The sequence below is a fragment of the Oncorhynchus mykiss genome, chromosome 6, assembly GCF_013265735.2.
Source record: "Oncorhynchus mykiss isolate Arlee chromosome 6, USDA_OmykA_1.1, whole genome shotgun sequence".
NCBI classification, from domain to species: Eukaryota; Metazoa; Chordata; class Actinopteri; order Salmoniformes; family Salmonidae; genus Oncorhynchus; species Oncorhynchus mykiss.
Genome location: NC_048570.1, coordinates 71,363,405 through 71,386,536, shown reverse-complemented (window position 1 = coordinate 71,386,536; position 23,132 = coordinate 71,363,405). Strand labels below are relative to the sequence as shown.

At 42.1% G+C, this 23,132-nt stretch overlaps 1 protein-coding gene across 1 annotated transcript in view; it reads left to right on the top strand.

The window, feature by feature from the left end:
* Positions 1-10,957: 10,957 nt before the first annotated feature.
* The window catches only part of syt9a (synaptotagmin IXa), a 41,414-nt gene continuing 29,239 nt past the window's right edge, over positions 10,958-23,132 (top strand). The window contains exon 1 of the mRNA XM_021607508.2: positions 10,958-11,613. Within this exon, the coding sequence (XP_021463183.1) occupies positions 11,466-11,613 (148 nt within the window). The 5' untranslated portion in view covers positions 10,958-11,465. The remainder of the gene's footprint in view (positions 11,614-23,132) is intronic.

Sequence of the window (23,132 nt, the reverse complement as noted above, 5' to 3'; positions counted from 1 at the left end):
ACACACACACACACACGCACACACACACACACACACACACACACACACACACACACACACACACACACACACACACACACACACACACACACACACACACACACACACTCCCCCAACACAGCTTTATCCTGTATCCTCCCATGAGGGACAGGTTTCTGCAGGTCTAACAGGTGTGCTCCAGTATCAGCAGGGTTCCCTAACCCCCGTCAAGGCTGCTTCCCCCTGGGGTAACACCTAGCCTAGCGGAGCACCAGGTCTCATCCCCTCAGCAGCTCTCGTTCCGTCAATCACCCAGGTGGAGCCAGGAGACAGGCAGAGGGATAGGAGAGTCTTCCTCTCTCAGTGTGAAAGCTGTGTGACTCCCGGGGTGGATGGGAGATAAGCCAGTGGAACAGCATCAGTTTCAGCTCATATTCAGGCTTTCTCGTTAGCATACTCCCAAGCCAATACTGACAACCACACACACACCATGTGGGCTAGCAAGCATAAAGAGAGTACATAGTCATTATGGGTACAAAGATGCTAAATGTTTTGGGACAATTCCATACGAGTGCTGAAGAACTCATGTCTGTATAACTCACATGACCCTCAATCTGCTGGAACATGTGTACTTGTTGTCCATAGAGACAGGACAGCATCAAGGTTGGTTATTTTGATCTCTATGCAGATGCATTCGTTTTTGTATTACGCACTGCAGACGTGACCAAACTCATGAATACAGACACATTAACAATGTTAATGTGAACACGAGCAAAGTGACTTTAGCTAACATGAAAATGATTTCCCTCCATTCAGCCCCATGTGTTTCCTTTTCATGTGCACATTACACGTCTGCATTCACCGCTGTAATATGGATGGACACTTTCAAAAGGTTTGAGCCAGAGCCTAGGAAAGGAAAGTAAAATCATCCCCAGGGATAGGTTTCCATTGTCCTGTCTGCTGTTATGATATAGAGTTGAGTCCAGTACATTACAGTTCTGATATATTGTTGAGTCCAGTACACTACAGTTATGATATAGAGTTGAGTCCAGTACATTACAGTTCTGATATATTGTTGAGTCCAGTACACTACAGTTATGATATAGAGTTGAGTCCAGTACAGTTCAGTTATGATATAGAGTTGAGTCCAGTACAGTACAGTTATGATATAGAGTTGAGTCCAGTACAGTTCAGTTATGATATAGAGTTGAGTCCAGTACACTACAGTTCAGTAGCGGATGTAATAATAGTGGCCTGGACTTCCTGCTATGTCCCCTGGCTTGTTCACTCAATTATTTAAGAGAGCTCTCTATCTGTGTTTTGTCAAAGGGTCAGAGGACACACAGCAGCCTGACTACAGCCTGTTAATAGTGCCATTCTCCTATTTCACATTAGTCAGACAGACGGCAGAGTGGACACACATGCCCATATGCAGATAGGCAATCAGACTGACAGGATGCACACACTCACACAGACACACAGACACACAGACACAGACACACACACACACACACACACACACACACACACACTGAAACCATTATACAGGGGTAACATTTGTTTGACTGATGAATGTTTATAATTCTCTTATCAGAGGGGGATGAAATATGCCATAAAACTTCCACCATGTAACGCTATTTAGCTCCATTCATCACAGGCCCATTGATACCGTGTGGAGGTATCTTCCACCCAAGTACTGTGGAAATGGAGAGGCATCTAAATGGTGTCTATCGCTATCAGGTAATGGCATTGAAAGGAGAGATCTAAGGGAGATAGTGTGTAATATAAAATGCTATCTAATCTAATTATCTCTGCTTGTTACACATAAAATAAAAGACGCTGGGTCTATTTTTAGCGTCATTCAGGCCGTTTCCTCCGCGCTGCGCTCTGAAAACACTACTACCATGTGTGAAGAATGCATCCATTCAATTAGCATGGGGTTTTTCAGGGTTGACGGCTGTTCACGGCAAGTTAAAATTGCTTATTTTTAATTTGCGTCTTTGGTGCTTCCACGTTCCCGTGTTCCCATCCTATCCCCTCCCTCTACCAACCCCATTCTCCTGAAAATCTAATGAGGGTTTCATTTTAATTTTTTAAGTGGCCTAGTTTTTAGCAGAGCCGAGGAAATGGGGATGCATTGTGTTGCTCGCTCTAACACAAAACTACAGTATGAGAATGGTGGGGCGCTCTAACACAAAACTACAGTATGAGAATGGTGGGGGAGGGATTCTGTGTGTGTAACTGTGTCTGTAATACAGGGGTATATCCACATACTTTCTTGGTGTTGACTGTAGGTAGTGTGGGTCCAACAAACCCCGGTCTGTTATGAGGGTATTGTGTCTGGTAAATGGCCAGGAGAGGAGCTGGCCTGGGGGACTCATAGATTAAGCCTTACAATACAGTGGTGGTCATCTCAGAATGTAAATGAGGCAGTTTTCACTCAAGGGACGCGCTCTGTTCACAGCCATCTAAAGCCTGGGTTAGTTTGAGTCTCTTCTCTGTTTTCTCAGCTCTTGTATAGGGTAGTGAAATGCCTGTTGAATATTTCAAGATGGTTGTGTGTGTATAAGCATGTTTCGATGCAATTAATATACACATCTCACAATAGATATCTTCCTTGTTTTACTATACATTATTAATAAATGTGTTATACATCTATACTGTATTGCGAGGTATGTATACTTGGTGTAGAAGTGTAAGCCTGATATACAATGGAGTAAGCACATAAGCTACTGTGAATAGTGAAGGTTGTGAGATGAGAGAGTGTACCAATCTGCCACACCTCAGGAAGATGGGATAATGAGTGGGCTACAGGAAAGCTCAGGCCAGCCAGACAATTACCGATAGATCACAGGAGGCTCAGAGTGCTTTACTGTAGAACACAAGGGAGCCATTTTACATCTCTCAGTCTCCTGCTCGCTAAAAAGCCTAGCGCTGGAGATGTGAGTGACATGCGAACAGGTTTGTTAAGACGTGAGGTGAGATGCTAGATCATGTTTTATAGAGAAATAGTCATCAGTTTCCACCAATGGGGGAGCGACTCATACATGAAGGAATGTGATGGTGATGTTTGGTTTGCTGGAAGTAATAGAGGTTTCATTCAAGATATGAACTCTGAAGCGAAAAGGTTAGCTAAAGCTTTAAGGGATGCAGGTCTCTGTCATGCACACTAACTACAGACAATACAGCACAGTTATTACAAGCCAAGTCAGTAACAAACAGAAACAGCTTTTGGTGAAGTCTCAATGAGACAGCACTGTCTTTCTTTGGGGCTGAGACACAGAGAGAGGTATCTGCCTACTCATTTGCTTCAGATGTAAATTAAATGCACGATTGTCTGACACATGAGTTCGGATTGCCTCAGAGAAGTGTTCGATGTCGTGTTTTACACAAGGGGATTCGGGCAAACACAGAGAGAGGAGGAAGTAGAGCCTGCCATGCAATGCTCTCTCCTCTGGAGAAGATTGTGTTCCTCATCGCAGCTTCGCTACTCCTTCTCTCGGTCTCTCCAGGGAATACGTTGATGAAAAATATAAATATGTTTACGGCTAAAGCTCTTTGGTTGCGTGTGTGTATTCCCTGGGGTTCCCGCTTTAGCGTGCTGGTCTTCTGGAGGGAGAGAGCAGACGAAAGAACACGTGCTTGTCAAAACACCCTCAGGGCGACTTCTTAGTCCTAAACCACAACGCATGTTTCATAAATCCACAAGCACACATACATACATACACGTAAAGACAAACAAACACGCCTTTTGAAATGTATTGGCATATAAAAAGGGCTTTAACACCTCGGAAGCTGATATGTCATGAAGCCTACTGTGTCTTTGTCCTTTATCAATGTAACTGATAACAGATGTTTTCACGCTGGCCCTATACATGTGGCATAGAGTGAAGGCTCTGAGACCAGCAGGAATCAATGGTATACTATATTTGTATGATTTTCCATTCTGAGCTTGGGAGATAGCCAGGTGCAATGTCGGCCAGATACTCTGAATGGTGATTGGGAGCAAATCACTCAAATTAACTGCAATTACTGCACTGGCACTGCCAGGTGAAGGTCTCATCTCCCTAGTTAATCAGGCAAGGGGGCTGTGGCGAAATTACCATAATGCCTCTAGCCAGTGGGCTCTGAGCATGGACATGGTCATGACCAGCTGTGGTCAATGGTTACTGACTGCTTGCTGCCAGATCAGGGGTCCTTGACTAAGCAGAACAGATTACCTGTGGAATTCTTCTTCACATATAATTATTGTGATAGAGAACCTGGTGGTTGTGTAACACCAGCCTTTGTTTTAAGACATGGAGTTAAGAGGCTTGGGCACCGCTTGTGCTCTTCTGCTCCCAATAAACAGTCATGAATCATTTGAGTGATGAGATGCAGAACCTTCTCTCTCTCACCTCACTCATCCCCCTCCCCCTCTCTCCTCCCTGCCTGCTGCAGATAGACCCTCCGCCAATGGGAGGCTTATAATCCATCCTCTCTTTTTTAGAATGAAAGAGAAGAGGAAAGCCTAGTCAGGCTCTGACAGCGACACCTTTTCATGGCATCCAGAGATGCTTCTCTTAGTCACTGCCATCCAAAACATTTCAATTTCTCCATTTGACATTTCAGAATCCACTCACTCTGTCCTACCTTCTGACAGTGATGGCTTAATTGTGTACTGCACAGAACAGCACAGCCATTTTGGAATAACTTTGTATTTGGAGGGATTTTTTTAAATGTATAATTATCCTCTTTCTGCAATTTGCATATGGGTTACATCAAAGGGATATTTGTCATCAACTTTATTTTTGGTCTCTTATATTTATTTGATGCGATGATGCATCAGAGTATTTAAGATTGAACACTTAAAACCATACACACCAACTGCAGTAGAAAAGAGCCAGAGGCACAATACAGCCTAGATTCCTAGCATAACACACCTTGAAACGGTTATAGTGCTCAATAGTGCTTAAACCCTATACACCACAGGCCCACAGGATACGAGAGAAGGAAATAGAAAAGGAGAGAGAGCCAAAAAAACAAGAGAAAAAGAGAGAGATCCATAAAACAATATCAAGCACTCATTACAGAACATCGCCATCACAGCAGAATCAATCAGAAAGTGTTTAGAGATGGGCCTGGGGAGCCAGTCGATTGGATTAATGTTACAATAATCAAAACACATGGTCAAAACACTACAGAAAGAGCCATATATCCTGGTTATATTGTGGCACTGATTAGTTTTGAATTGATCATGCCATATGCTTTGTTTTAATAAACAAACACCAATTGAACTGCACAATCTGTACATGTATATAATTGATAAAGTAGGCTGAGCTTTTTATAATGTCTTCTTGGTTTCCCCTCGTATGATTACAGCTTAGATCATCACTTTCTATATTGGCTGGAGCCATATGCTTCCAGTGCCCAGAGTTAAATGTTCTCTTAAAATAGAAACTCCCTCTATCAGCCGAGCAGGGGTATCTCACAGCCTCTGAGAGACTACAGTATGTCTGTGGGTTTGAGGGTTTTCTCCTCTATTACTCCATTTCTCATACCTTCCCCATTCCTGGTGTGGGCTGGAGGGGGTTAAGGGTTGGGGTGAAGCGGCGATGAGGATGCAGGCTGTGTGTGCCCAGGGGCTCTGTAATGGGTATGGTTCGTGTGTGTGGTGTGGTGTGGTGTGTGGTGTGGTGTGGTGTGTGTGTGTGTGTGTGTGTGTATGCGTGTGTGTGTGTGTGCGTGTGTGCGTGTGTGTGTGTGTGTGTGTGTGTGTGTGTGTGTGTGTGTGTGTGTGTGTGTGTGTGTGTGTGTGTGTGTGTGTGTGTTTGTGTGTGTGTGTGTGTGTGTGTGTGTGTGTGTGTGTGTGTGTGTGTGTGTGTGCTTGCTTGCGTGCGGTAAGGCTCTGCGGGTGCATTCCACCAGCCTTTTATCACTGTGATGCTCTGCCCCATTGAGCTGCTTCTCAGCTACAGACTGTAACACACTGCCATTACTGGAGCAGGAGAGAGAGGGGTGGAGATTGAGATAGAGAAATAGAGATATGGATACAGATGGGATTATGGATAGGAAAGAGTTGATGAGAAGAAAAAGGAGACAATGTGGATGATTGAGCCTTAGAAAAGCTGGAGGGATGATGGGAGAAGGTGCAGTGGGATAGATAGAGTAAAGAGGAAGAGAGAGGAGGCAGGGTAGATATAGAGAGGAGGGAGATATGGGAGTATGGGTGCAGAATATGCTGTAGAGGAAAAGAAGAGGAGGAGGATGAAGAGAGGGTAATGGAAATGGAAGGGAGAAGAGGTTGATGAGAGGAGGGAAAACAGAAAGTAGAGTGGGAAGAGGAGTGGGAGTGGGAGGGTAATTCCCCACTTGAGCTACCTCATTTCCCTAAACCCAACCATCATATTGGCTGAACAATAAAGGAGGATAAGTAGCTTACTGTAATAGACAGATGCACATACACATATTTTCTGTGAAAAAGAGAGAGGAAGAGAGAGTAAGAAAGACACTATAGAAGAGACAGACAGAGATTCACAGAGAGGCCCTAGTGTCTCTTAGTTGCCATGGACACCAAGAAAGCTGACTTGAGGCTGTGCAGAAAGAATGTCTCACAATTAACACACACCAACACACACACATCCACACAGCACCATTGCCACCACACACTTCTCTCTTCAGCTTTCTCCCCTCCTTCAATGGGGGATGGTGGAGTTCTGACAAAGAAAAATACCTGTATGAGAAATAAAAAATGGTATACAAATGATGTGCTTTTAACAAAACGACTGTGGTTACCGGTGCACAGTTCGCTGCTGTTGTTGTGTGATAAGTATGCATTGTAGGATAAAACATGTCTTTATTGAATGCAGGAAAGCACAGCACAGCACGCCATTGGAAAAGCGGAGGAGGGCAAAAGCGGGAGTGCGAACACAAACTGGTTACAGTTCACTGTGAGTCGTGCATGTCTTTGATGGCATGAACACTGCTGGAATCTGTGTTCTTATTTGAGAGCAGGCAGAAAGCACATGAAGGCTCACTCATCTCTCCTATACTCCCTCAAATTCGCATATATTCTGTGTGTGTGGGGGAGTGGGGTGTGAGTGTGAGTGTGTGTGTGCACGTGTACGTGTTTGCGGGGTGGGTGTGGTATGTGTGTGTGGGTTGGGTGTATGTTTGTGTGTGTCTGTCTGTGTGGGGTGTGTGTGTGCATGTGTGCGTGCGTGCGCACGTGTGTGAGTGTGTGTGTGCACGTGTACGTGTTTGCGGGGTGGGTGTGGTATGTGTGTGTGGGTTGGGTGTATGTTGGTGTGTGTCTGTCTGTGTGGGGTGTGTGTGTGCATGTGTGCGTGTGTGCGTGTGTGCGTGTGTGCGTGTGTGTGTGCGTGTGTGTGTGTGTGTGTGTGTGTGTGTGTGTGTGTGTGTGTGTGTGTATGTATGTGTGTGTGTGTGAAAAACAATTCAAATGTCACCATATTTGCAAAGCTTATACCTTCACGGTATATCCTACCTGGCAAACGAGGGGCCAAAATAATCATAATTGAAGGATGAACATATTGTTTTCTCAATAGTGATACTGCAGTTAGTGTGGATACACAGAGATGGAAGGCTCTGATCATGTGTCTCACTGATTGAACTTCATACAGGCTATGAATTGACCCCCTGATCATTCAGTCTGTTCTGATGTAGACTATGATTAAACCCTCTGATCATTCAGTCTGTTCTGATGTAGACTATGATTAGACCCTCTGATCATTCAGTCTGTTCTGATGTAGACTATGATTAGACCCTCTGATCATTCAGTCTGTTATGATGTAGACTATGATTAGACCCTCTGATCATTCAGTCTGTTCTGATGTAGACTATGATTAGACCCTCTGATCATTCAGTCTGTTCTGATGTAGACTATGATTAGACCCTCTGATCATTCAGTCTGTTATGATGTAGACTATGATTAGACCCTCTGATCATTTAGTCTGTTCTGATTTAGGCTATGATTAGACCCTCTGATAATTCAGTCTGTTCTGATTTAGGCTATGATTAGACCCTCTGATCATTTAGTCTGTTCTGATGTAGACTATGATTAGACCCTCTGATCATTTAGTCTGTTCTGATTTAGGCTATGATTAGACCCTCTGATCATTCAGTCTGTTCTGATTTAGGCTATGATTAGACCCTCTGATCATTCAGTCTGTTCTGATTTAGGCTATGATTAGACCCTCTGATCATTCAGTCTGTTCTGATGTAGACTATGATTAGACCCTCAGATCATTCAGTCTGTTCTGATGTAGACTATGATTAGACCCTCTGATCATTCAGTCTGTTCTGATTTAGGCTATGATTAGACCCTCTGATCATTTAGTCTGTTCTGATGTAGACTATGATTAGACCCTCTGATCATTCAGTCTGTTCTGATGTAGACTATGATTAGACCCTCAGATCATTCAGTCTGTTCTGATGTAGACTATGATTAGACCCTCAGATCATTCAGTCTGTTCTGATGTAGACTATGATTAGACCCTCTGATCATTCAGTCTGTTCTGATGTAGACTATGATTAGACCCTCTGATCATTTAGTCTGTTCTGATTTAGGCTATGATTAGACCCTCTGATCATTCAGTCTGTTCTGATTTAGGCTATGATTAGACCCTCTGATCATTCAGTCTGTTCTGATGTAGACTATGATTAGACCCTCTGATCATTCAGTCTGTTCTGATGTAGACTATGATTAGACCCTCAGATCATTCAGTCTGTTCTGATGTACATGTAGGCTATGATTGGACCCCCTAATCATTCGGTTCAAAGTAACGGACATACCTGATAGTTATTTTTGGTGAAGGAGAAGCGGGTGGAGGGGCTTGGGCCAGTTCCTGCGCGGGGTGCAGAGCTGTTGGCCGGGGTTGTGGTAGCCAGGTGGAAAGCACGACCAGCCATAGAGAAATGCTTATTGAAATTCTCGATTATTGTGGATTTATCAGTGGTGACACTGTTTCCTAGTCTCGGTGTAGTGGGCAGCTGGGAGGGGGTACTCTTATTCTCCATGGACTTTACAGTCTCCCAAAACATTTTGGAATTGGTGCTGCAGGATGCAAATTTCTGTTTGAAAAAGCTATCATTTGCTTTCCTAACTGACTGTGTGTTTTGGTTCCTGACTTATTGTATGGGGTATTGTATGTAGATTGATGAGGGGGAAAAACAACGTAATAAATTTTAAAATAAGGCTGTAATGTAACAAAATGTAGAAAAAGTCAAAGGGTCTGAGTACTTTCCGAATGCACTGTATATGACAATGTTCCATTGAAATACACTTGGATCATGGGAATAACCAAACCCTGGTTCCTCTTCAAATGAATTATACGAAACAAAGACGTCTATGATTTCACTAGATGCCTATTACATACATGTTTTTGCCCTTGGTGCCATTTTCACTCTTTGTACAAAACTCAAAACAGATCATCAAAAAGGCAGTTGTTTCAAAACTCTGAGCAAAATTGCAATTGACAAAGTACAATACACAAAATCATACAGTTACTTTTTCACCTAGAAATACATGTTTGATGCTCCAATACATGTTAATAGAAAGTAATTGATTTTTTACAATGCAGTGATCACATTACTTTTGATATGTTTATATTCTCTTTTGTTAAAATTCATTTTACTATTGCTTAATCCGACTGCTCTTAATTGATGATCACTTAAACGTTTGGTTTAAAATTGCATTACCCAGTCCTGTTTGTTGGACTGGGTATTTATGCGCCCTTGTGTGTGGCTTGACCGTTACTCTGTCTTGGAATAAAGATCCACGTTTTGAACTACCCTGCTCTCTGCGCCTGACTCCTCCACCCACTACTCCTAGAAGCCATGACAGTATCCCATTATGTCTGGCGAAAACCAAACACTGCATTCCACAGTAAGAACCTCATATCAACGGTGAAGCATGGTGGAGGAAGTGTGATGGTTTGCCTGTAGCATATTACATCCAAAGGGCAATTTATCTTAAAAGTTTTGCTGTTAGATGAACTGGTTGTTAAAATAACGACATTGAGAAGATATTATTATGTTGTGTTTTGGTGATTAAACCAATGTACTCATTATATTTCACATTAAACATTATTTTGGATTGTTAAGTGTTAAGTGAAAAATTCTTCAGTGAAAATAGTACGAAAGCGACAAAAAAAATATTAACATGTATCCGATGGTGCTAAGCTGTACAGGTCCAATTGTTGCTCTTTATGAGGTAACCATGCCCTCCAGCATGGAAAGGGTTTGCTCTCATTCATTATGGAGTCTGATTCTACTCCTGTATAAGGCTCTATGGGGCTGGTAGCTTTAGCTCCATTGTGCTGCTTAAATAACTATTTGGTGCACAGGCTGTTTTCATTCATCTTTACAAAACTGTCTGGACAAGGGTTGGACAGGAATGTATTACATACACCTAAATTCCCCTATAGTTCCATCTTTAAATCTATATATCATACATGTACTGTACATGCATGCACACATATGCACACAGACGCACACTCATACAAACACACATTTCCACATGGTTAATACAGTGCTTGTCAATCACTGAAATGGATTGAGAAATTATTCAATTGACTGCACAATTAAAGAGGTGAAAACTGATCAATTGTGCAAATCTATAATATAATTCGTTATCAACCAGCCTCACCATGCAGCCCTTAATGGCATTGACATACTGTATATCCCAAGATAAATAGGTAGAACAACAACCCTACCTGGCCAAAGCGATAAACAGAACTGTATAGAATATAACTGAGAAAAACAATACGAATTAATGTAGTAGCAGAAAACATGCACTTAATACTAAACAACGTGCACAGTCAACACCACTAATTAGTTCGTTCTCAGGGCCAGTTGTATGGAAAGCCAGTTGGGCGTCACTCTTGACGTGCATTTGGATGCCAGCCCAGGGGTCTCGGCGCAAAGAGAGCAATGGGGGTTTAGTGTTGGCGGCGCAGGTCGGGATCGCGCTTGCTCATTGCGTTGATGGTGAATTGAGCGACTGGCTGCGCGGCGCCGGTCATTCACGCATCGAGAGGGCGCATGCACTTTTTCAGCACCAATTGAGTGTGGATAGCGCACGGCGCCTCATAGCCTCCTGTGAGTGGTCGGACATTCAACCTGTGGCTAAATTGTACGATAGGCTACTTTGATGGGGAAAACCCCACAATTGAATACTACACACTCGAAAAGGGATGCCCGACGTTTGGAAAGAAACAAAGGAATATGATGTTTTTTTGACCTACTATACTTACCTGTTCCTCCTCCGCTACCCTGGTTGGTTTTTCAGACAGCCAGAGTGGTGCTGAGCTCCTGGGTGTTGGTGACTCCGCTTCGGGTGGAGTGGTACGCTGCTACTGGGGCTTTAGTTGACTCTCTGCCGGGAGGATTAGTGTGATTCTGCGGGGGCTAGTCGACTCTCTGGTGGGCGGGGTGGTGTGGTGGTGCCATAGGAGCCCCTCTATTCAGAAGGATGCTGGTGGGAAATGCCTGGCGACAGAGAGGACGAGATTTGTCAAAAAGCACTAGAACTACTGTCTGATCTGTGCTCTAAAGGGGAAGTACAGAACGAAAACTGTCTGGATTTCATTTACCATTTCCGGGACCTCGCCAGACCACGCTACACGGACTCAGGTATGCACCAGTCAATCATATCCAATTAATCTGACCTGAGAGCAGTGTATGTGTATGCAATGTGCGCTTTTCGGTTTGAATTATACAGACGTAACTTGCTCTGAAACACTGATCTAAATATATATTTTTTTACACATTAAGTTTGGAGAGAAAGGGTTCAATTTCTGCACAGAACTTGTTGCATGGAGATTAGGAGTGGGGAAATTATTTTATATAGGGTTTTTCAGGAACACATGTTTGATAAAAAAATGTAAAAAGCCAGTAGGTTATATTCAACCTTTCCAATACATGTAGTGTGGGATATGCAGTGCGTACTATGGATTTGTTATATGTGCATTTATTTCTGGTGCACCTGAGGTGGATGGGGTGTTGAGAGTGGGGGATGGGGACTGGCGCGAGTTTGCGGAATCTTTGGCCGCATTCATTGAAGCTGGAGCTCGCGTGATACCCAATGCTATCTCATTTTTTTGCATTGGCACATGCGATGCAACACTCGGCCACACTAAAGTTCTCAGCGGATTCGTTTTTTAATCCCTGACCCATTTACCAAGGGTGAGTGGTGAGTGCCTGCATATACGTGCTAGCCAATGCAAGAGATGGAGGCAGTGCTTATAGTGGAACGGGAATTTTTGGGAAGCTAGCACGCCGTGCGAGTGCGTCTGGAGACGAGGGAGGAGTGCATTCTTAGTAACCCACGCGAGCTGTTTGTGTGTGTGTTCGTGCGTGCGTGCGTGGACGTGTTTTCCACTCTACCCACTGATCATGGGCTGCCTGTTGCAGACCTTGGTGATTACTAGAAGGTTCACAGGAGGTTTCTGGAAGGCATAAAATGTTACATATTGTGAACACTTCTGCATTTCTCACATACCCCTGATTGATGAATTGTTCAAGATGTGGTTCGTAACCCCACCCCCATCCTTTCAGTCAAAACCTCTCTTCACTCACCCATCTCCTTGCTCCCCTCTCCCTTCTTCTTTCTCCTCTCCTCTCCTCTCCCCTCCCCTTCCCCCTATACCCCCTCTCCTCTCCTTTCTACTTTCTGCTTACTATCTGTCCCTGCTCCTCTCCCCTATGCACCATTTCTTCTCTCTTCAGCACTATTCTCTGTGCACTCTCCCTTCTTCTCTCTCCACTCTCCCCTCTGCATTGACAGCCAGGTGGAGTGTATGGTGGGGTTATTGAACTGCGATCAGAGGCAGATTCCCTTGAGTCCACAGACCCTGATTTTATTAACATATCCAGCTGAGCCATGTCATCCTGTCCTGGATGACTGGCACCTCAATAAAACCAGAGAGAAATACAGATGAAAGAGAGAAGAGAAAAAGATATAGGAAGATTGACAAGTCTTTTTGCGTTGGTCTCTGGCATTCAAAGATAATATGTGACCCAAACGGAGAGGAGTGTGTGTGTGTCTGTTTGTGTGTGGAGGGTTAAAAACCAACCATGGCTAACACATTTGCAGTGTTTGTACAGGCCAAGCGACTCCCTCACACCAGATCAGGTCAGAATGAATGTCTGCCCATACTCAATGTTAATGCCACTGTGAAGCTAACTATTTTAAATCATCTGGAGAATGAAAAATATATCTTACAATAGATCTCTCACCTTTACCAAAATAACTTCACAGACATCTGCCTGCTGTCTATACATTAATGTAGTGCTGAGCATGTTGCTAAGCACTCAGACCCATTATGCACAATGGTGTGATTCTGGGCTATATGAATAACATATGCCATGTTGAGTCCTCAGTAATAGCAACTCCGGGGGAAATTAAGCTATTCTATCTTAAGCCAGATCATGGCCATACAGCGAGTGGCTGGGGAAAGAGAGTTTTCCAGCAACATGTCCCTCTGCTGTGTCACCTTGTAGACTGAGACTCCCAGCTACTCGACATTGTTTAGGTGTCATTGCCACAGTATTATCAAACTGTACTTACACAGTTGAAGTCGGAAGTTTACATACAATTAGGTTGGAGTCATTAAAACTCGTTTTTCAACCACTCCACAAATTTCTTGTCAACAAACAATAGTTTTGGCAAGTCAGTTAGGACATCTACTTTGTGCATGACACAAGTAATTTTTCCAGCAATTGTTTACAGACAGATTATTTCACTTATAATTCACTGTATCACAATTCCAGTGATTCAGAAGTTCACATACACTAAGTTGACTGTGCCTTGAAACAGCCTTGAAAATTCCAGAAAATTATGTCATGGATTGAGAAGCTTCTGATAGGCTAATTTACATCATTTGAGTCAATTGGGGGTGCACCTGTGGATGTTTTTCAAAGCCTACCTTCAAACTCAGTGCCTCTTTGCTTGACATCATGGGAAGATCAAAAGAAATCAGCCAAGACCTCAGAAAAAAATTGTAGACCTCCACAAGTCTGCTTCATCCTTGGGAGCAATTTCCAAACGCCTAAAGGTACCATGTTCATCTGTGCAAACAATAGTACGCAAGTATAAACACCATGGGACCACGCAGCCATCATACCACTCAGGAAGGAGACACGTTCTGTCTCCTAGAGATGAACGTACTTTGGTGCGAAAATTGCAAATCAATCCCAGAACAACAACAAAGGACCTTGTGAAGATGCTGGAGGAAACAGGTACAAAAGTATCTATATCCACAGTAAAACTAGTCCTATATCGACATAACCTGAAAGGCCGCTCAGCAAGGAAGAAGCCACTGCTCCAAAACTGCCATAAAAAAGCCAGACTACGGTTTGTAACTGCACATGGAGACAAAGATCGTACTTTTTGTAGAAATGTCCTCTGGTCTGATGAAACAGAAATAGAACTGTTTGGCCATAATGACCATCGTTATGTTTGGAGGATAAAGGGGGATGCTTGCATCATGAAACCTGGGGGTGGCCGCATCATGTTGTGGGGGTGCTTTGCTGCAGCAGGGACTGGTGCACTTCAGAAAATAGATTGCATCATGAGGAAGGACAATTAACTGGATATATTGAAGCCACATCTCAAAACATCAGTCAGGAAGTCAAAGCTTGGTCGCAAATGGGTCTTCCAAATGGACAATGACCCCAAGCATACTTCCAAAGTTTTGGCAAAATGGCTTAAGGACAACAAAGTCAAAGTATTGGACTGGCCATCACAAAGCCCTGACCTCAATCCTATAGAAAATTTGTGGGCAGAACTAAAAAAGCGTGTGCGAGCAAGGAGGCCTACAAACCTGACTCAGTTACACCATTTCTGTCAGGAGGAATGGGCCAAAACTTATTGTGGGAAGCTTGTGGAAGGCTACCCAAAATGTTTGACCCAAGTTGACTTCTTACGGCTGAGATCCCGTTAACGGGATCGATATGACAACAGCCAGTGAAAGTGCAGGGCTCCAAATTCAAACAACAGAAATCTCATAATTAAAATATCTCAAACATACAAGTATTTTACACCATTTTAAAGATAAACTTGTTGTTAATCCCACCACAGTGTCCGATTTCAAAAAGGCTTTATGACAAAAGCACACCATCTGATTATGTTAAGTCAGTAAGTAGTCACAGAAAAACACAGCCATTTTTCCAGCCAAAGAGAGTAGTCACAAAAAGCAGAAATATAGATAAAATGAATCACTAACATTTATATCAAAAAATCTCAGTTTACATTGGCGCTTTACGTTCAGTAATGTTTTGCTTCCAAAAGCCACATCAATTTACATAAATACTCTTCCTAAACATTGATAGAAAATATGTATGAAACTTTAGATAAACTTCTCCTTAATGCAAACGCTGTGTCAGATTTCAAAAAAGCTTTACCGAAAAAGCCCCACCATGCTATAATCTGAGTACAGCGCTCAGAGACCAAAACAAGCCATACAGATATCCACCATGTTGTGGAGTCAACAGAAGTCAGAAATAGCATTATAAATATTCACTTACCTTTGATGATCTTCATCAGAATGCACTCCCAGGAATCCCAGTTTCACAATAAATGTTTGTTTTGTTCGATAAATACACAACGTGCAGGCCAGACGAAAAGTAAAAAAATGACATTGCAGTTCGTAGAAACATGTCAAACGATGTATAGAATCAATCTTTAGGATGTTTTTAACATAAATCTTCAATAATGTTTCAACCGGAGAATTCCTTTGTCTTGAGAAATGCAATGGAACGCAGCTACCTCTCACGGAAGCGTGCCTGAATGAGCTCATTGTCACGCCCTGACCTTAGAGAGCCATTTCATTTCTCTATTTGGTTAGGTCAGGGTGTGATTTGGGGTGGGCCTTCTATGTTGTCTATTTATTTGTTTTTGGCTGAGTACGGTTCCCAATCAGAGGCAGCTGTCTGCCCCTGTCCCTTTTTCCCACTTTCTGTTGTGGGATCTTCTTTTTGTTAGTTGCTGGTTTAGTGCTACATTACTTTACGTGTCGTTTATCTTTCTTGTTTTTTTGGTGTTCATTTAATAAATTCATAATGTACGTCCACCACGCTGCACCTTGGTCTCATTCCGACGACAGCCATAACACTCATGGCCTTCTGGCAGACCTCTTACTCAATCAGCTCTCATTCTCTCCTCCTTCACAGTAGAAGCCTCAAACCAGGTTCTAAAGACTATTGACATCTAGTAGAAGCCTTAGGAAGTGCAATCAGACCAATTGTACACTGTATCTTGGATAGGCAAAGAGTTGAAAAACTACAAACCTCAGATTTCCCACTTCCTGGTTGGAATTTTTCTCAGGTTTTTGCCTGCCATATGAGTTATGTTATACTCACAGACATCAGTCAAACAGTTTTAGAAATTTCAGGGTGTTTTCTATCCAAATGTACTAATAATACACTTCCACTTAGCTTCTGGGCCTGAGTAGCAGGCGGTTTACTCTGGGCACCTTATTCATCCAAGCTTCTCAATACTGCCCCCAAGCCATAAGAAGTTAAACATTTTAAAGGCAATTCTACCAAGTACTAATTGAGTGTATGTAAACTTCTTACCCACTGGGAATGTGATGAAAGAAATAAAAGCTGAAATAAATAATTCTCTCTACTATTATTCTGATATTTCACATTCTTAAAATAAAGTGGTGATCCTAACTGACCTAAGACAGTGAATTTTGACTAGGATTAAATATCAGGAATTGTGAAAGACAATGAGTTTAAATGCATTTGGCTAAGGTGTATGTAAACTTCCGACTTCAACTGTAGATAATGCCTGTGATAGATAATGCCTATGAGGTTTTTGGTTGGTAGCAGCTCACTCGTATTCACATACAGTAGCTAATTTACACTGAGTGTACAAAACATTAAGAACACATTCCTAATAATGAGTAAAAAAACACGTTGTCTTGCCCATTCACTCTCTGCATGGCGTCCATACACAATCCATGTCTCAATTGTGTCAAAACTTAAAAACCCTTCTTTAACCGGTCTCCTCCCCTTCATCTACACGTATTGAAATGGATTTAACTAGTGACATCAATAAGGATCATAGCTTTCACCTGGATTCACCCGGTCAGTCAAACTATGTCATGGAAAGAGCAGGTGTTCCTAATGTTTTGTAAACTCAGTGCATATTGACTGCTATTGCTGCTGATGACTTATTGAGTAGAGGTGTAGGTAATGTAGATTATTACATATCAGTTTGCTATAGGGGTACACTAATTAGTGCTTCCTAACTAATTCAACACCAAACAATCTGTAAGGCACCTTAGAGCAACACAAGGGAGTACTGTAGGTCCAAGGAAGTGCTTAAATTGGCAATATCCCCCGTCTCTCTTTCTGTTGGATGTTTTTGTTAGCTATCGGGGTTATTTGAGTGTTTTCAAATATACTATGAATCTAGACCTCCTCAGGCAGTACCAGGGCAATGTGCCAAGCAAACCACCACTAGGCCTCTGGATCAATGTGCTCTCAGTGTCACACCCTGACCATAGTTTGCTTTGTATGTTTCTATGTTTTGGTTGGTCAGGGTGTGATCTGAGTGGGCATTCTATGTTGGATGTCTTGCTTGTCTATTTCTATGTCTGGCCTGATATGGTTCTCAATCAGAGGCAGGTGTTAGTCATTGTCTCTGATTGGGAACCATATTTAGGTAGCCTGGGTTTCACTGTGTGTTTGTGGGTGATTGTTCCTGTCTCTGTGTTTTTCACCAGATAGGACTGTTTTAGGTTTCCGCACGTTTGTTGTGTTGTTAGTTTATTCGTGTACAGTTTCTTTATTAAAGTACAATGAATAACAACCACGCTGCATTTTGGTCCGCCTCTACTTCCCCTAAAGAAAACCGTTACACTCAGGCTACAGGGCTGCCCATGTCAGTCTTTCGCCCTCATCTCTGAGCTCAATAGCCACAGTCCAATCAGATGCCACATTGTGGTCTAAACACAGCTCACCCCTGGTGTACCATGTCTTTGGCTGGTTGTGACATGGCCTGTGGTTTCGCTGATTGACTTATTTCATCAGGAATAGTGACTGATGCTATCAGTAGCTTTGTGATTCAGAGAATGGAATTTGTGTGTTGAAAGCCTCCCCCATTCATGTTCAATAGCCAACTGCAGGTCTGTGACGGTCACATGTGCTGTGTGTACAGAGGACATCAGGTGGACATATGGACAATGCTCTCCATCACTCCAGTATCTCTGCACATTATACATATTGTATTGGAACTGCATGTAGCTTACTTACTTCTTGAGTGTTCTACCTTATAAAATGTTCAATACTACATTGATATTGATTACTGCATTGTTAGGTTTAGAGCTGGCAAGAAAGGCATTTCACTTGACATTAAAACTTGAAAATTTAAACATGTGTCCTACACAGATAAAGAAGAGCTTCAGCACAGGTGACAGGAGTGGCATGGCATGAATTTTACAACAGCAAAATGGCCACCCTGGTTAGTGGCATTTCAATGGCATTACTGTCATGAAGCACTCAATCAACTGATACAAATAATGCAGGTAACATACAGTATATGAACTCAGAGGTACATATTTACACAGTTGGTTCTCCATATTGCAGTATTTTATGATCCTGGATCATGTTTATAACAGCTTGGAGGAGCTTGAACGGAGGGATCAGCCCAAGAAGATTCACGATTGTTTATTACGACGTTTTTTTGATCTTCATAATAGCCTAGAAACACAAGTTGAGATATTATGTTGGTATGACATCCTCAAAGCAAGGCAGTGTGAGTCAGAGTGGCCTTGTCCCATTTACCACCATGTACAGTGTCGACTGTACACACGTTTTGATGAGGTGTTTGCAAGTGCTCTGAGAAATGCAAGAGCGGTCAAGGCTCTGAAGATAATATTTTGGGGCAGACTTCATCATTCACCTTCTTCACACTGTCACAGCGTAGGCCAACTCACTGCAATATTTGAAGTGGCTCATTTAAGGGAGCATTTATTATAGACCGCTGTGGACTATAATCTATTATTTTAATCAACTGTTTGATTACTGATTGACGTGAGAGCTATCGGAACAGTATAATTCTTGACTTTGATGTGTAAAAGGTGTTCTATTCCTGACATATCAGAGGGGGAAGCATGGGTGAGGTTAAGGAGAAAGACGGGGATGGTAATAGAAAGTTAGCGAAGGAGCATGTGGAGGAGGAGACAGCAATAAGAGGAGGAAGAAGAGGGGTAGGTGGTGTGTAATACTAGGCTCATTAAGGAAGCCCCAGACTCCCAGCTTGCTTTGCCTCAACATTCTGAGGGAATATGTAATGGAAGGGGCCATGTCAAAAACAACCCCTTTGCTTTTTACTGCAATCAAAGGTGGTCAGCTGGCCTTTTACCCTGCATGTGATTTCCCTTGGTCCGCCCAGCAGATTCCACATCCATTAGTGCTGAGTGACTGCTTTTTGAGGTCGTTTTGGTATATGTTTTATTATCTGGGTGGAATGCTGTAACAACACAGAATAAAACGAAATAAAGTCCCATGATGGTAGTGACTGCACATTACTGCTTTTCACTTATTAAACATTTAAGCACTTTACTTTAATAAAATAATTCAGTTGTGTATATTACATTTGTTTTATCTGATGACTTTATTATTTCATTCCTAGTCATCCTATCATCTCTGTAGAGTTGCTGCCTATGCTGTCTGACAAAATCACTATTTTAGTAGTTCTTCAAAATAAATAAGGCATAATTTTATGACTGCTGAATACCAACTATCAATCACTTTGATCGTGTATTTTCAGGTAGAGGTACCTGGCTAAGCAACAGCTGCGCTCTATATCACCTCAAGATCACACATTCTTCTCTCTTCCGTAGCAGGAGTAAAATAAACACAGATTGGCTAAGTAGATTCACAATGGATTATGGTCATTGTAGTTAATTACTACTGTTTATACTGAGCAAATATTTAAATGCAACATGTAAAGTCTTGGTCTCATTTTTCATGAGCTGCACAAGAAACGTATTTCTCTCAAATTGTGTGCACAAATTAGTTTTTATCACTGTAAATGAGAATTTCTCCTTTGCCAAGATAATCCATCCACCTGACAGGTGTGGCATATCAAGAAGCTGATTAAACAGCATGATCATTAAACAGATGGACCTTTAGCCGGGGACAATAAAAGGCCACTCTAAAATGTGCAGATTTGTCACACAACACAATGCCACAGATGTCTCAAGTTTAGAGGGAGCGTGAAATTGGCATGCTGACTGCAGGAATGTCCAACAGAGAACAGATCATTTAATGTTAATTTCTCCTCCAACGTTGTTTTAGAGAATTTAGCTGTACGTCCAACCGGCCTCACCATTCTTTTTTTTTTCCATTTTGTATTATTCTGATTGGCTGGGCCTAGCTCCATGGCTGCGTCCTTGCCCGGTCATGTGAAATCTATAGATTGGGTGATAATGAATTTATTTCTATTGACTGATTTCTGTCTATGAACTGTAACTCAGTAAAATCTTTGAAATTGTTGGATGTTGTCTTTATATTGTTGTACAGTATAGAATATTGGCCTGTTGGAAAATACAACATACGACATCGGACAGTTCAGGCTGGATCTGATTTGTCTTTAGAGAAATTGTGCAATTTGCGCATTGAGCTCACAGACAAAAAAACGAACTAAATGCAATTAAAATAATTGAACCGATGTTGTTTAAAAAATGAAAAATAACCAACATTTTGATTAATCTCTCAGCACTAAAATCCATATGAAACAGACCTCGCATCAGAAGCCACAGCTCTCGACCTGAATGGTAATTCAATTTCAAGAGATTGGCCATGTTTGTAATTTTGTCTTTCCACGGCTGTACATCATTTTTACTGTTACTGATGATTGCCAAACAGCTGTCTTCACTTTTTTCACTTTCACCCCTGTGGAGGTACAGTATGTAAAGGGTCTACGATAAGATTTCGTTAAGATGTGGTCACTGAGATCCAGAGAAACATGGTATCTCACAAATCCAGTCCTTGTTTAAGATAAGATAACATCCTGAGTGTTCTCTTGCATAGCCCTATCTGTGCTTAGTCATTTATCGTACATATATACAGTGCCTTGCGAAAGTATTCGGCCCCCTTGAACTTTGCGACCTTTTGCCACATTTCAGGCTTCAAACATAAAGATATAAAACTGTATTTTTTTGTGAAGAATCAACAACAAGTGGGACACAATCATGAAGTGGAACGACATTTATTGGATATTTCAAACTTTTTTAACAAATCAAAAACTGAAAATTGGGCGTGCAAAATTATTCAGCCCCCTTAAGTTAATACTTTGTAGCGCCACCTTTTGCTGCGATTACAGCTGTAAGTCGCTTGGGGTATGTCTCTATCAGTTTTGCACATCGAGAGACTGACATTTTTTCCCATTCCTCCTTGCAAAACAGGTCGAGCTCAGTGAGGTTGGATGGAGAGCATTTGTGAACAGCAGTTTTCAGTTCTTTCCACAGATTCTCGATTGGATTCAGGTCTGGACTTTGACTTGGCCATTCTAACACCTGGATATGTTTATTTTTGAACCATTCCATTGTAGACTCCATCAGGTTTTCTTCCAGAATGGTCCTGTATTTGGCTCCATCCATCTTCCCATCAATTTTAACCATCTTCCCTGTCCCTGCTGAAGAAAAGCAGGCCCAAACCATGATGCTGCCACCACCATGTTTGACAGTGGGGATGGTGTGTTCAGCTGTGTTGCTTTTACGCCAAACATAACGTTTTGCATTGTTGCCAAAAAGTTCAATTTTGGTTTCATCTGACCAGAGCACCTTCTTCCACATGTTTGGTGTGTCTCCCAGGTGACTTGTGGCAAACTTTAAACGACACTTTTTATGGATATCTTTAAGAAATGGCTTTCTTCTTGCCACTCTTCCATAAAGGCCAGATTTGTGCAATATACGACTGATTGTTGTCCTATGGACAGAGTCTCCCAGCTCAGCTGTAGATCTCTGCAGTTCATCCAGAGTGATCATGGGCCTCTTGGCTGCATCTCTGATCAGTCTTCTCCTTGTATGAGCTGAAAGTTTAGAGGGACGGCCAGGTCTTGGTAGATTTGCAGTGGTCTGATACTCCTTCCATTTCAATATTATCGCTTGCACAGTGCTCCTTGGGATGTTTAAAGCTTGGGAAATATTTTTGTATCCAAATCCGGCTTTAAACTTCTTCACAACAGTATCTCGGACCTGCCTGGTGTGTTCCTTGTTCTTCATGATGCTCTCTGCGCTTTTAACGGACCTCTGAGACTATCACAGTGCCGGTGCATTTATACGGAGACTTGATTACACACAGGTGGATTGTATTTATCATCATTAGTCATTTAGGTCAACATTGGATCATTCAGAGATCCTCACTGAACTTCTGGAGAGAGTTTGCTGCACTGAAAGTAAAGGGGCTGAATAATTTTGCACGCCCAATTTTTCAGTTTTTGATTTGTTAAAAAAGTTTGAAATATCCAATAAATGTCGTTCCACTTCATGATTGTGTCCCACTTGTTGTTGATTCTTCACAAAAAAATACAGTTTTATATCTTTATGTTTGAAGCCTGAAATGTGGAAAAAGATTGCAAAGTTCAAGGGGGCCGAATACTTTCGCAAGGCACTGTAATTAAACAAATAACTAAAAAAGCTTTCTCCCAGTGGATTAATTACACAAATCATAATTTCATAATTTCCTACGCCTCAGTTGATGTAAACCCACAGGGTTTCAGTAACAACGGACAAACAGGGCTGGAGAATAGGACAGCATATGGCAAAATATGGTGAACTACACGGTACAATACTTTAGGGTGCAAAACAATTTACAGTTGAGTGGGTCTGTTTTATAAATGACTCTAGTCAATCTGACCATTTAACACCTGTAAAGATAGTTAGGAAAAATGCACGGCCTCTGTAGGTTTGCCATTATGTGAAGTAGTGATGAGTGGGGGAGTGCTGATTTGCTCTGCAGTTCGGAAGGGGTACGTTAGTTAGGTGTCATGCATTGTGTTACATTGTGTGACCCTAATCTCTGAGAGTTTGCCAAGTCCTCCTAGTTCAATGGGTGACAGCTGTGCAAAAATGATGAATTCCCCATGACACTGATTCATCTCTTTGAAGATCTCTCTGGCGGAACTTCATCCTTCC